At 36.8% G+C, this 16,395-nt stretch overlaps 1 protein-coding gene across 3 annotated transcripts in view; it reads right to left on the bottom strand.

Annotated features, from left to right (window-relative positions):
• Positions 1–456: 456 nt before the first annotated feature.
• LOC122556429 (protocadherin-10-like) overlaps positions 457–16,395 on the bottom strand; it is a 235,457-nt gene continuing 219,518 nt past the window's right edge. For all 3 annotated transcript variants that reach the window (XR_006313537.1, XR_006313536.1, XM_043703067.1), the window contains exon 2: positions 457–1,766. Coding sequence is in view for 1 of the 3 variants with exons in the window: in XM_043703067.1 (XP_043559002.1) it covers positions 1,752–1,766 (15 nt within the window). In the remaining 2 variants the exon portion in view is untranslated. The remainder of the gene's footprint in view (positions 1,767–16,395) is intronic.

Genomic DNA, 16,395 nt, shown 5'->3' on the forward strand with positions numbered 1-16,395 from the left:
TTGCCATAAACACACCCATCACTGCCACAGGAGGAAGGTATTTGGTGTCTGAGCTGAGTTTGCAGTAACAAGTTTGAGAGAACGCTGCACACTTCATCATGAACAGACGTTCGGGTTCCAACAGCAACGAACGCTAATTGTGGCTGGAAATGGCATCGAAATTTGAAGGAAATGTCCTGACGCCTATTTCCGGAAATTTCTAATTGCCAGAAACGGCTCCATGGAAGCTCTCCCTTCTGGTCATCTGGACCTGTAGCCATCAGCCCCTGTAGCCAGCTACCATCAAAACCTGCAATCAACGTTTACCCTCTAAATTCTATAGGTTCTATTGATTCTCCATCCTTCCATTATTATTAAATTTACCTTAACCGAAATTCTGGCGTCTGCGACACTGCGGTACATTGCATCTTTGTATAGTCACCAAACAGAATAAAGTTGCAAAGAAAATGGTTGTGGAATACATTTATTAAAGCTAAAACAAAATGCACGTCACATACAAAATAGCATTTACAATAATTACGTTTCATTTTCGCTTGCAAAATGGTGGTCTTAAAAGCAATGCACAAATAATATATTGCAAGGAAAATACACGAATTTAATTCCAGAAAATAAACACGTATTTTCTGTTGTAATTAACACATCGAAGCAGTAACTTACAATTTCTCGAATCTCGGCGTCTGGTAGAAACAGTAGAGAGGATGGTTTACTTCGAGTATTCATTCATAACTTGATTTTGCTTATTTTAGAGTACGATTTTAATACAGTTCCTAAAAATGGAAATTGGCGAACTTAAACATGTTTTTCTCCTAACAAAACCAGGAAACTGTAAACCTTCAAACCAGTGAGCCTCTGACATATCAGTATAACAGTGCAAATTCTTTATTGATATATCCCAAAATACAACAATAAAATTAAGACTTAGTTAAAGTGCAGCACGAATGTGCAAAAATAATCAGTTCAATTGAGGCCACATAGAAGACTGATAAGTTCTGTCGTATTAATGAAGCCTGTTTGGGCTGTTTTTTCTCCCCTAAATCATTGTACAAGTCAAAACATCTACGAAGATCATGCTATACCACTAACGGTAAAATTCAACAAATTGCTATTTTGATGAAAAAAAGATGAATTATCAATAGGATCACCAAGAACTGAGAGTTCTACAAACGCATATAATTGTTCTTGGGTCGGTTTGAATACATCTTGGCAAGTTTATTTAATGATTAATCACACAGAACATTTCGATAAATTATTTAATTCCAATCTTACAACATTTTGATTCTTATAAATGTCCCTCTTAAAACGCTGAGAAGGTTGTAGTACTTCACAAAGAACATACCTCAATTTCTCAAGGAGAATGTTGCGTGGATAACAAAGCCGACCTTAACAACGAAACAAATCTCCAGGCAATTAACTTGAAAAAGAGCCACAGTTTGTTGAGAACAATACCGAAGGACCCCGATTTCTAGTGTTACTTTTTTTTTGCATCATCATCAATGATTCTTCTATGGAAGCTGTCCCCAAAGTAGGCTCCAATTGGTTTTATTTTCATCGACTTTCTGACTTTAATAAATGTCATGTTCTCCTAACGGATTGAGTTTGTAGCTTCTATCCATTAATAGGTCGGCTGGATGGTAAGCATGGAACGCATCTCATAATATTGTACGTGCGTTCAATTGCTTGATCGTGGTTCCAAATTGTCCACACCTTGCAGACTGACCTTGACTGACCGCTCCTGGGATACTGGCGTGTTATTATGCCATTATGGTCTGAATTGAATAAACATTTACAAATATTATGTTAATAGCATGAACACTATAATTATGAGAAACATATTATCTTTAAAATTAACATATTTTCTTCTCAACATTTTAATAGCATGAACACTATAATTATGAGAAACTTATCTTTAAAATGTTTACAATGATGTTTTCTTCTCAATCTCCAAGAAACACTACCGATTCAATACTACTATTGCGTAATCCACGAAATATTCCTCTAATACTTAGGTAATAATAACAATTAATTATCGAGAATTTTAATTGATGTGCTAAATATCCATCAACAATTTTGTTCTCACTAAACCAAAACTTACCTCCGACATCTTTAACAACCCAAGAAAGAAAAGCTTGCGTTAACTTAGCCTATAAATAATTTAGAACATTCAAAATATTCTACAGCCAAGTAAGTACATTTGAAGTGTGGTTACCATAATATTGCAGGTAATCCTATTACGATTTCTCACATGGCAGAGTCCGAGAAACAATGACATATATTGGTCGAGACGCTACATGGTATTCAAATGCTGTATGTTGATCAGTGATCTCTTACAGCCTCACAGAAAGACAAATATTACCCTTAAAGAAAATGAAGCTATTAATAAAGAAAAGCATAGAATATCTTGCTGAAGACTCCCAACAGGGTTTAACATAATTCAAGTCAAGATATTTGGCTGCTGACCAATCCAAACTAAGTAAAAGCAATATTACCTGAACTCTCAAATTTAAAGTACAATCCGAAGTATTCCATTAATAATTTAGATGCAAAATAAAATGGAATTGCATGCAAAGGTTTCATGGACTATTTCAACAGAAACCTTAGTTAATGAAGAAAATGCTATTTTAAACTATCTATCCGTTCAGTTCACTTGAACTTTGTGGGGAAAACATTGATGCTGTTTCTTGCTGTTTTGAAGTATGTACGCTCCACACATGGAGTTTGGTAAATTACGTTATGGAGCTGTAAGCACAGATGGTCATATGGATGTTGTGGCCATAATGGTGACGTGACTCAGAGAAGGCAGACCTGGATATTAAATACTCCATGATATAAAATGTTCAAGAAAGATAGAAGGTTCTGCTATATTGATAAAGGGCAATATTACAATGCTCCTCTTTGAGAGAAAGGATGTCCCAGAGAGGTGAAGGATGGAATTTACTTGACTATAATTAAGAAGCAATAAATGATACTCTTACATTCTTCAGTGTATAATGTAGATCATTAACTAAAGGAAAGATTGAGAGGAATAAATCTACAAGGAAATTCTAAAAAAGTACAAGCATTATGTAGTAATGATAATGAGGTGGTCAAATTATCCAATATAGAATGAGATAGTAATATTCTAAATGTTGATGAGATACAATAAGTACAAACATCCGTTGAGACAAATTATTACTTCAATATACTTCTCATCTAACAAGAAAGGAAGTATTGTTCAAACTGGTTCTTGGAAATAACATTGACCAATGGGGCAAACAGGGAATATTTTTGATCACCAAGATTTAGGATGGTTATGGAAAAGGGCAATGAGCAATCTCTAGTAAGAAAAATTAATTAGGAAAAGAATATATTCAGAATGGTAGAAACGATCCCTTTGGACTTCTTTATCCTTTCACAGGATGTAGGCAAGATCAGCATTCATTGTCCACTGCAGATTGGCCATGAACTAAGTGATTTGCTGTGTCATTTCAGTGTGTAGTGAAGACTCAACCATGTTGCTTTGAACATGGCATCATATGTAGACTCAACAATGTAAGGATGGCAAAGCTCCTTCCCTGAAAGGTTTTAATAATACTTTTCGCATTCACCATTGCATTCACATCACTAAGGTTAGCTTAGATTTATTAACTGATTTCCAACTACTTTGATGGGGTTTGAAGCCTATGACTCTACAGCGTTAGCATAGGCCACATGATCTTTATAATCAGGATCTAAGAACAAAGAAAATTTACAGCCCAGGAACAGGCCCTTCGGCCCTCCAAGCCTGAGCCGATCCAAACCTACTGTCTAAACCTGTCGGTCAATTTGTAAGCATTTGTATTCCTCTGCTCCCCACCTACTCATGCATCTGTCCAGATGCATCTTAAATGAATCCACTGTGCCTGCCTCTACCACCTCTGCTAGCAATGTATCCCAAATGCCCACCCCCCTCTGTGTGAAGTACTTACCGTGTGTATCCCCCTTAAACTTTCCACCTCTCACTTTGAAAGCATGACCTCTCGTTATTGAATCCTTCACCCTAGGAAAAAGCGTGTCTCTATCCATCCTGTCTATACCCCTCATGATTTTGTAAACCTCAATCAGGTCTCCCCTCAATCTCCTTTTTTATAGTGAAAATAAACCTAACCTACTCAATCTGTCGTCATAGCTAGCACCTTCCATACCAGGCAATATCCTCATAAACTTTCTCTGCACCATCTCCAAAGCGTCCACATCCTTTTGGTAATGTGGCAACCAGAACTGTACACAGTATTCTAAATGCGGCCGAACCAATGTCTTGTACAATTTTAACATGACTTGCCAGCTCATACTTAATACCCCATCCAATGAAGGCAAGCATACTATATGCCGTCTCGACCACTCTATCCACCTGTGCAGCAACCTTCAGGGTACAATGGACCAATATATAACAAACTTGGATAAAACATGGATTCAGTTCCTGCTGTAGTATTGCAGCATGTTCTGAGCATTGCACTTTCAGAAGGATATGAAGACTTTAGAAAGGGAGCAAAAGATATGAGAATGGCTCCAGAAATTAGGAACTTAGGAATTTATGAACTTAGGAACTAGTTTAAACAAGTCAGCCCCTCAAGCCTGTTCTGCCATCCAAATAATATAAAGCTGATCTATGGCCTAACCCATATCCTTGTTAACAAAAAAAATGCTATCTCAGGTTTAAAATTAATAACTGATCTAGCATCAACTGTTGTTTGTGAAGACAGTTCCAAATGTCTACCACACCTTGTCCGTATCTTTCCAAAATGGTCTGGTCTTTACTCTTTACACTATGTTTCCTAATTCTAGAATCTGAGGCCAATGGAAATAATTCATCTTTACCTGCCCTGTCTTTTCCTGCTGTTATGTTGAAGACTTTCATCAGATCACTCCTTAACCTTCCAAATTCTGGTGAAAAGGGACCTAATTTGCACAATTTCTTTTTATGACAACCATGAAGTCCAGGAATCATTCTTCTACACCTATGTTATACTCCCTCTCAGGCCAATATATCCTTCCCAAGGTATGTTGCCCAGATATGCTCATAGTACTCCAAATCGTTCACAATGGTCCTCAGTTACGTCAATAGATTAAAGAAAATGAATCTTAGAGAAAGGAAAATTGAGATCACAAGAGCTTTTAGTATTCTACTTTCTGGGCAGATTAGTTGGGTATGAAGTGTTTCACCTGGTGGATTCATTGGGATGCGGAGGTCATTGGCTTAAGCTGGTTGGAAATAGAAACAATAGTGCCATCAGGAAAAATACTTTTGTACAGAGGCTGGTTGGGATTTGAATGCAATCTGAATGAGACACTGTTGGAGGCAGATTCATCTGTGACTTTCAATAGAAATTCAAATATTACCTGAAGTCATAAAAATTGCAGATGAAAAGGTAGTCAGTAGGTGAATTGCTCCATCAGAGAGTCAACACCAACACAACTGATTCAATATCTGCTTGTGCTGTAAACATTATCAGTGCTAGAATGGTCCAGTTAAAAACAATCCAGAGAATATGGATGACTTTCTCTTCAGCAAACATTATTGTTCATGAGGAATGTAAGAATAATAATTCTTCTGCTGAGGTCTTTAGCAACATCTGCTGTTGGCTATTTTAATAAATAATGGTTTAAACATTTGCTCACAATATTACAACATGTTCCAGGAAAATAGAGCAGAGGTGAACAAGGTGTCAAGCAGAGGAACTTTCACACAAGGTCTTTTTCCATGAACTGGGAGACTTACATTCTTCTACAGTTTAGCTGATCTGGCCTGCTTGACACAAGGGTCGTGGGTTAGGAAGAGAAAATGTAATGATAATTTCAGGCACTTGTTGATCACCAGATGATTTTTAAAAAGAGAAACAAAATAGAGGGAAAAGAGAAAGAAAGAGTTAAAATGTACTTCTGTATGGCTGAATTCAGCAGTCTGCAAAGGTGGAGTCGAAAACGATTTCTCGATTTCCTATTTAACTGGGGTGTTCCCTGAGGTGCAAATTTGGGCGTAATTTAAATTTGTGAAGGATCTTCTATTTGGAATTGTGTTTAGACCTCTAGTTGTTTTTGTCATTTATTCATTCCACTCTATCTGTTTTCAAAATCCTTTACTGTCTTCAGATTCTAACTATTCCATCACCCTCCAGAAATCCTAATCAGGAAGGCATTTGTCCTTGAATGTTTTGCCAACATATGCTCAACTACTTTATCCTGGTTTAAAAATGTTAGTTTACTTCAGCATTGACCTTTTTCCATAGCATGTCCCAAAGCATGCAACCTCTTGTTCCTGTGTTATTTTTCTGCTGTCAGCTCACATAGAAGCACATTTATTTTGACCCCACAAATAAGTCAATGAGCAGCCTTTGTTGAGAATATAATAAGGTCCAGATTCTCATTCCACATTGTGAAGTGCAAATTACAAAGCAATCTCGATCTCAACATGTCAGGCATTGACTTAAGGGGAGAGGAGAAAGTTTTAATAAAGACCTGAGAGGTAGCTTTTTCACACAGAAGGTGGTGTGTGTATGGATTGAATTTCAAGAGGAAGTGGTGAGGCGGGTACAATTAAAACATTTAAAAGGCATCTGGATGGGTATACAAATAGGAAGGGTTAGTAGGAATGTAGGCCAAATGCTAGCAAATGGGACTAGGTCAGTTTGGGATGTTTGGCCAGAATGGATGAATTGGATGGAAGGATCTGTTTCTCTGCTTTGTGACTCTGTAACTCTATCCCAAAAAGCTCTATTACAACTAATCATGAAACTTCACCATTCTACTCAAGTGGTAAACAAATAAATGAACCAACTTATGATAGTCACAACTTGAACTGAATTCATGAAAATATATATTATAACATTTATACAATTGTAAAAATATTTATTTTGAATATAGATACCATTAGCCTTTATCTGAAAATTATACTGGCATTTTGCTCATAATGCAAAAAAACCATCTGACCAATAGAAAGAATGACTGGATTACTGTGTTTCTCTAACTTTTGATACACGTAATCAATTTTTTTTGTTGAAGAGAAGTTCTTAGAGAACTCATGAAAAATGAAAGCATGAAAATCTGTAATTTGTCTTTTTTTTTAAATCTCACAAATGATTTGTGCTTTCTGATCTCAATCTTACAGCCTGCAGGCATTTATGTTACCATGACAATAAACATATAAGGCTTTCATTCCACAACATACCTTCTTCAAAAGGCATTCTTAGAACTTTTAGATTCAAATCTCAAAAATTCAGATATTTGATTCTGCTTTTGTATCAATTTGATTAAAAATGTTATTCTTGGAGCAAATTCATTTTCCCCTCAATATTCAGTTACATTGTGTGTGGATTTTCAGAGGAAGTCTTAGACCATTCTGTGGGAACTGGAAGAACATTTTTCTACATTCTAGTTCCTTTGAGTAGTATCTGTGATGGCTTGTTGGTTAATACTCCATGGGTTGCCAATTAAAATTGTCTTTAGAACCACCCTGAGGTTTCGTGAGTCATCTATGTTGTGTTAGACCTTTTATTTGGTCAGATAAGAGTGAGATTCATTCAGATAAGACTTAAAAAGCAAGGGGTATGACTGCATTATGGGTTGCTATTTGGATAATGACACCAAAATAGGATAGAAAGGGAGTGAGTATACAAACATAGAAAAAAAGCAATAAATTGGCTCAAAAGCAAAAAAAATGCAAAAGGTGAAATTAGTTGCTCTTTACTTGAATATTTCTGGTATTTGGAGCAAAACAAATGAATTAATAATACAAATAAAGGTTAATGGTTATGATCTTATAGCAATTACCAAGTCACAGTTATAAGGAGATCATATCTGGGAACTAATTTTTTCATGGTTTTGTGATTTTCAGAAAGGACAGGCAGAAGGGAAATGGTGGTGGGATCTCATTGTTGGCAAAGGATGAATAAATATAATATCAAGAAATGATCTTGTATGAGAAGACCTAGAAACCATGTGGGTGGAGGTAAGAAATAAAAAGGAAAAGAAGACACAGTAGAAACATGGTAAAGGCCCCATCACAGTAGGTACATCTGATGAGCCAGGGAATAAATCAGGAGATAATGATGGAGTGAAACAAAGGCACTGCAACAATCATGAGTGACTTCAATCTTCATATGAATTGCAACTCAGATTGACAGTATATGTGGAAGAATTCATACAGTGCATTTAGAACAGTTTCCTGGAACAATATGTTGTGAATCCAACCAATGATCAGGCTATTCTGGATCTGGTGATGTGTAATGAAGCAGATTTAATAAATGCTGTCAGAATAAAAGAATCCTTAGGAAACAATGACTATATCTACTATATAGTAGAATTTAGTATTCAGTTCGGGAAGGAGAAGCTTACATTAAGATTAAATGCGCTAAGATTAAATAAGATCATTTATGGAGGAATGAGGGCAGAGCTGATTAGAGTGAACAGGGAAAAGAATTTAGCAGTAAAAGTAGTTGAGGATCAATAGCAGACATTTATGAAAATAGTTCATGGTTCACAACATAGGAGGAAGAAGGATTCTAGGAGGGGGTTAAGCCAACCACACTTAATTAAGGAAGTTGTGGATAGCATAATATTGAAAGAGAAAAGGAGACAATTTAACAAAGATTAGCAGTAAGCCAGATGATTGGGAATTTTTTCAAAAACATCAAAAAACACCCAATAAGTAATAAAGAGGCAGAGGATCAACTTTGACAGTAAACTTGCAGGTAATATTAAGACAGACAGCAAGCATATAATTAAATATCTAAAAAGGAAGACAGAAGGCAGGGCAAATATTGGCCCCTTAGAGATGAAGTCTGAGCAAAACATAAGCGGAAACAGGAAATGGCAGTGAAATGGAATAAATGCTTTGTATCAGTCTTCAGAATAAAAGACACAAAGAGCATTGCAAAATTAATAAATAATTAAGGGGAACAGGAGAAAAAATAAATACAATAACAGTTACTAGGGGATAAAAAGTGCTAGGGAAACCAATGAGACAAAAGACTGTTAGTCACTTGGATCTAATGGAATATATCCTATGATATTTTTTCAAAAAGTCACTGCTGGCTGTGCTGGTCATACTCTTCCAAGAAACCTTAGATTCTGGAACATCCAAGAGACTTGGAAAACTGCCAATGTAACACCTTATTTAAAAAGGGAAGGTTTCAAAACAAACACTACAGGCTATGTAGCTAGCCTCCAATTTGGGGATAAAATTAGAGTTTATTATAAAGGATGCAACAGTAGAGCATTTAGAACTACATAATATGATCAAGCAGAGTCAGCATGGCATTGTGAAGGGGAAATCCTGCCTAACAAATCTACCAAAAAACTTTGAGGATATAGAAAGGGTGAGCAACCGATGTAATGTATTTTTCAGAAGACATTTGATAAGCTACCTAAAATCATGGATGATTATCTAGGGTTAATAAAGTCTATACATAATGAATGAGTGGACTTGAGCAGGATGGAGATTTCACATCTAATGGTAGAATTGTACAACAGAGATGGAAACCACCATTGTGTCCACAGGGCTTGCTGTAATAGCTACTCCACTAGTCCCACTCCCTTTCTATCACCCAAGAAGACCACAAATTACCTAATTCTTATATTACAGTCTTTTTTAAATCTAATGCCACCATACCTTGCAGGCAATCATTTCTAGATACTACCACTGCCAGTGTAAGTACATTATCTTTAACAGCAATGAGAGGAACAGACATCAGCTGTGAAAGCCAAGGCTGCAGTAGTGCCGATGAAGATAAACCAGCTAATAAAAAGTATTTAAAATGTTGCTTTACCCACGTGAAAATGCTCAAATGTTCAATTGCATTTGAGGTGTTGCACAATTGATTTCCTTAAAAACACTCACCAGCTTAAACACTCCTATGCATTGAAAAGGACACTCAAATTCTCCTACATTCTAAGCTTTTCTTTAGTGCTGTTGAAAGCCTGCTAATTCTTTAATTTTTTATATAAACCATAAAAAGAAATCCCAAAACAAATACAAAAATCTTTTTTTTTTCTTTAGATTCACTCTGGTTGTATTGCCAGTTACTCAAATGGTGCCCTCTGTTCTTTGGCCCCTTGACAAATTGAAACTGTATCTCTATGGTTATACTCAAGATTTTGAACACTTCTATAAAATCTCCTCCCAACCTCTTCTTTAAGGAGCTAAGCTCCAGCATCTCCAATCTATCAGTATAAGTATACTCTCTCATTGTCAGAAACATTCTGATCAATCTTTCCTGCATGCCCTATGATGCCTTCATATCCTACCTAAAGTGTGGTGCCAACACTGGACAATTCAGACGAAACCAGTGTTTTATATAGGAATGAACCATATCATCTTCATATTTATTTTCTATGCCTCAGTTTTAAAAACCCTTGCAACCTGTATACCTCCAAATATAACTGACATTTTGTGGATGCTGGACATCTGAAATAAAAACAGAAAGTGCTGGAGAAACTCACCAGAACACCAAAGCACTGAAGAAGCTCAATACCATTCAAGGCATAGCAACTTGCTTGATTGGCACTCGTCCCCTATTTTCAAAGTTCACTATGTTCAACGTCAACATACAGTGGCAGCGGTGTATACTATCAACAGGATGAACTGCAGAAACTCTTCAAGTATCCTAAGTGTCCAAACCAAAATCCTCTACCAGCTAGAATGATAAGAGCAATAGATCCACTGAAGAAACACCATCCACAATTTATCACCATTCAGATCTAGAACTATATATAACCACTCCCCCCTCACTGTTCTGTATCAAAATCCTAGAAACGCATTATCTAACAGAAATGTATAACATGTCAGCCCCAGTGCATTGTTTCAAGAAGGTGGCTCACTTAAACCTTTCAAAAGCAGTTCCTTTACCTAGCCCACACCCCAGGCCCTGTCACCTACTTTAGCAGCTCTTCTTTCTCCCTGGCTTACCAGTATCTATCCTTTTTTGTTTTAATTGTCTGTCTGGGCTCTGTCTCCATCTACTACTTCTATATTTTCTGCCCTCCATCCCCACCCAACTCCCTGTATTATGCATATATACCACTTTTTCCCTAGTTACCATCAGTTCTGAAGAAGGGCCACTGGACCTGAAATGTCAATTCTGCTTTCACTCCACAGATGCTGCACGACCTGCTGAGTTTCTTCACCAATTCCTGACTTTGTTGGCATGGGCAAGAACTGTCTCCATTCAAGCATAAATAAAAGAAACAAGACTGCATGGCAGACATTTCCTCCAATTAACTGTCAGAAAAACCCAAGTCATTGGTTTGAACATTTGCGATAATTTCCATTATCTGACAACTGCCTTATACTGAAAGATTGTTTGTATTCTTGCTATTGCATTGTAAAAACCACTTCTTAATTTTGAACAGTAAACTGAAAAATGGGAAAAGTTATTGCATAAAAACCAGGCATTATGGAAGATCTATTAGTGTTTTAAAAATCACTTACTAATTTTTGATAAGGACATGAGGTTGTGGATATACTGATACAGAACTCATAGAGAAAAAAATATTTTGAGTTTAGAAAGGTATCATATGTTTGGGCAAGCATGCTGGGCCAAAGAGCCTGTTCATGTGCTCTACTGTTCTTTGAAAGCATTTATTCCATTCCCTGGCAGCTGCCTGAAACTGAACCAGATTGTTTACAACTCTAGTGTCGTATCTGACTCTAAAATGGTCTTTGAACCATATAGCTATGCCATCACTGAAATGCCTACTTCCACTTCTATAACATCATCCGATTCTTCCCACGTTTCAGCTCACCTACTGAGAAACCCCTCATTTCTGCCTTTGTTATTTTTAGACTTTACTATTCCAACATGTCCCTGCCTAGCCTCTTAAATTCTTTCCTACGTAAAACTAAAGTCATTAAAACTTTGCTACTTATATCCTTACTCACACAAATTCATTTTGATCAATGAACTCTACATTTGCTGATCTGAACTATTTTGTGTGGGAGCAATACCTCAATTCAGAAATTCCATTTTTTTCTTCAAAATTTTTCATTAAATTATTAGAAAGATCCACACACATCTAATTCTGGCCTATCAAAGTGGAATAAGAATAACAGCTTTTTAACAGGTCTGCAGTAAATGCTAACACTTGAGAACTGTCTCAACTTTTCAAAAAAATTGAATCAAGTTGGCTGGTGAAGAAAGGAAGTGAATTTGCAAAGTATATAAAACAAATGAGATATCTAGATTTATTAATACATAGCAGAATTATGCTATAACTGCAATGGACATAAAGGTAAATGAGGCCATGGATGATTATCATAGTTCTTGAATATAAAGGTTTTCATGATGGTTGCCCGAGGACAAATCCACACGAACAGAGTTAGGAAATAAAAGGAAAGCTACTATATCTGGTGTGCATTAGAAGCACCAAACAGTGAAAATAAGATAACAAGGAAAATGGTGAGACAGTGCAAAGGAAAAAATAATAGCAGGATATAAATTTTGGATGATAATTATCTCAAGATAAAATTTAATAAAGACAATATTTCTAAGCTGAAATTCAAATAGTTATCTAATTTTCTTTTAAAAGTCTTTAACAGCGCCTGTGGCAAAGTGTCTGTTGGTAAAATTAATTTTGGGTCACTGAAGGTACAATGGTTAACCTGCCAACCCATTTTACATTCCATGTTTTTTTTTGATAAAATTGAATTGAATTAGCTTCTTTGTAGCATGTATTCAAATACGTACAGTGAAAAGTTTACATTCGCTGCATTACAGTACCTAAGTTTAGATAGTTAAGATCTAATTCTTAGGAAACAAAAAAAAAATTAGAGAAGGAAATAAATAATAATGCAGCATTATAGGTCATAGAAATAAATTAGAGAAAAAAACAAAGGAGTAAAAAGTTCAGAATATCACTGACTTTGAGAAGAAGGACTAATGGGCTGCTAATTGGTAATCATCCACATGGCTCTAGTATATCCGACCAATTTTTAACACCGAATGGAGACATTTCTTCTAATATTTCTTTTCAACTTTGAAATAACAACCAGGTTGCAGAACTCATTGCAATCAAAATATTTTTGCAGTCCTCTTTATCATACTCTTTCTAACTTCTTTGTAACTTTGGAAACTGCAGTTTTCAATGGCTGGCATCATTATGGTAAATTGGCATGGTACAATTCCTTTGGGATTACAGCCAAGATGTTAAAGTGATGCTAAAAACAACTATTTAAGTCATTCCAAAAAGATCTGTCATAATTTCTATACTCTGGCCATCTATGCCACTATTTAGAGAACATTGTTTCAACTCCTTACCTACACAGGTTGACTTCCACAGAATGGTTAATTTAAACTTGGAAATCTCTCCATCTATCTGCACCCTCAATGTCTTTTCCACATCCTGCAATGTCTTTGCATGAATTTTTCACTCCTATCGCTGGTCTTCTTACCATAAATATTTTAACAAATGATTACATTGCATGTGTATGGTTTGCACAGACCCCAAAAGATAAAGATTCTAACACTTCTCCAATACACATAATATTCAAATGAAAATGCTGAATATACTCAGTATGCTAGACAGCATCTGTGCAGAGGGAAATAAAGTTAGCATGCAGAATTTACCATGGCTGCTTCAGGTCCCAAATATCAGGACTTAATAGAGGTCCAGAACCTGCACTTACCAGTTGCAAGACTAAAACAACGTACTTCAGGGATGTGACCTTACAACTGCTCTCTTGGATTCAACTTCTTCTGAGTGGGGCAATGAGCCTATGATGCTGTCAACCAGCTGGGAGTCTCAGCGGGAGAGGTGGACTCAGCTGGTGCAGGTCACGGATTTGCAGAAGTGAACACAAACAGCACAAGAATGAAAGGGTAGCACTCCATCAGGTTGATAGAGTATCCCCACAATTAGTGCCTGCCTTGCCCACAGTCATTACAATGGACCATAGAGACTTTGGCTCTGAAAACCTTCAGACATGGAGCCTGAGGATGTTACATCAACTGAGCTGGTGGCCTCCTCACATGGACTGTCAGTAGCAAAATGCCAGTAATACCATAATGTTGGTGCAATTGCAGCCATCAATGAGAAGGCAGCTGGCCTGATTCTCGGTTTATCCCAAGAAGGTTTCCAAGCTATGGGAGTGCATCAGGGGATTATGCTGAAGCAGCTTTCCCCAACTTTCTTGACTCAACTTCCTCCTATTCCAGTGCAACAGGAATTCAGCCTAACATTTTGGAGCAACCAATCATCAGAAATATTAACTTGTTTCACTCTTCACAGATGCTCTCACAATGAGGATTTCCAAACTTTGTTTCAGATTTCCTCAGCATTTTCCTTTTGCATCAACTAATATGGTCATTGACTATCCTATTGGTTAAAACTTGTTGCACTATCTTCTGCCCTTTTTCTTTTCTAAAGTGAATAGATTCAAGAGTTCTTTCTGAACAACTGTTTTGTAGTTAAAGACAGAGATGCAATGCATCTATATACTTATGCAAAGAATATCCATCTGAGAAGTTCAAGCTTAAATCTCATGCATTCCTAAATATGCACTTGTTCTCTGCCTTGTGATTATTGATATTTTTCAATGGACAATGCATAAGTAACATTAGTTGTTCATGCTAAGAACATTATCATGTGGTCCTTTATTGAGATATGCTACTACACCAGAAGGTGGCAATGTTACACCATGTATACTGAAATGTAAATTTGGGATAAACCAAGAATCAGGCCATTGCTCTATTTTCAATGTAACTTCCCTCTAGTATCAGAAAAATACAGAATTGAATGAGTGCAAATAGCTACATTATTTCAGGATATTCATAAATTAAGTTGTACATGCTGTTTCTAAGTTGCCATAATTCTTTAAATAAGTCAATCGGTACTTCTTTTGAAACTCTTTAAGAATAATGTGGGTAGTTTTTGTGTGGTGGTTTTTCTGTTTGACTACCGTAGTTTTGTCCAGGAAGATGCAGAAGCCCTATAAAACTGCCAGTGAGCTGGAGAAGCAGGTGAAAATTCATTTCCAAAATGCTCTTTCCACCCTAAACTGAACTAAGTGGAAACTTGTCTGAATGATTGCATATGTGGGCTTGCACTTCATTATTTTTCATTGATACCAGTATATAAAGGCTCAGCTCATCATGAATCCCTCAAATTACTATCAGAGTCTTAGAGGTGCAAGGAAATTGATTGCTCCCTTTCAATTTGGCCTCTTAAGACTGCATCATATTTGAATCTGCAGCTTTGTCTCCAGCTCCTCATTCTGTTATTTCAAGAAACAATGTAAAAGAATGCTGTTCTTTTCCTTAGAGATTTAATGATAAAGGCATTTTTCCTTTGCCACATATGACCTTGTATTCTCAGCAACTTCTGAATCAAGTGTGGACTCAATAAGAAATTAAAACAACGAGTAGAAGTCCTTCAATGTACAATCGCTCCTCATGGGACAAAGTGGGTGAAGCTAATAACACTAGTGCCTCCATATTCTGACTTTAAAATTACATTTGCTAGAAAACAACAATATATCTTTCATATTTAAAAAATTCAATCTGCCAAGTAGTTCATTTCTCAAATGTGTACAAACGGAAACCTATTTTGTACAGATATATTTGTGGAATCAATCCTAAAAGAAATACATTGGGGTAGATTCTAAGCCAACCTATTTGGTGCAAATCACATGGGGAGGTTACCAAGTGATAGATAGTTTGCTCTGCTGTCCTAACTTAATCCAAATACATGTCATTATATCTCAATCTCAGAACTGATGTTGGGATGCTGTCCATGCCAGGCAAGTGGCAGATACATTTACTAGGAGAGAGTGAGGACTGCAGATACTGGAGATCAGAGTCAAGAGTATGGCCTTGGAAAAGCACAGCAGTTCAAGCAGCATCCGAGGAGAAGGAGAATCAATGTTTCAGGCAAGAGTCCTTTATCAGGAATGTCGGTTCTGTAGGCAGGCACTGAGGAAGAAGATGTGGCTGTGGTAGCAAGTCTGCTACAGGACGTGGCTGAAGAGCTTCAGGGCAGAGGAGACAACTTGAGGGGGCTGCATTGAGAGAGACACTCACTGAGATCCTTATAGAGAGAGAAGGAGAACTTATTCAAGGTAGGCATCCTTGGAAGAGGCTTTGCAGCAAGATTAAGATCAACTTCATCAGGTAAATTTACTATTGAAGTTTATGGCCAAATGATATCAATGGCACTATATTATACTTTCAGACTCTGGACCTAGGAAGCCCCAGATGGGTGTCAAGCTAACTGCTAATCTGTAATAGGATGTAGAAGCATAGGTATAGGATTAGGCCACTCAGTCCCTTGAGCCTGTTCCACCATTCAATGAGATCATGGCTGATCTGTGGCCTAACTCCACATATCTGCCTTTGGCCCAGGTGGCTTAATACCTTTGCTTAACAAAAATGTATCTATCTCAGATTTGAA

Source organism: Chiloscyllium plagiosum, chromosome 14, assembly GCF_004010195.1.
Source record: "Chiloscyllium plagiosum isolate BGI_BamShark_2017 chromosome 14, ASM401019v2, whole genome shotgun sequence".
Taxonomy (NCBI): domain Eukaryota; kingdom Metazoa; phylum Chordata; class Chondrichthyes; order Orectolobiformes; family Hemiscylliidae; genus Chiloscyllium; species Chiloscyllium plagiosum.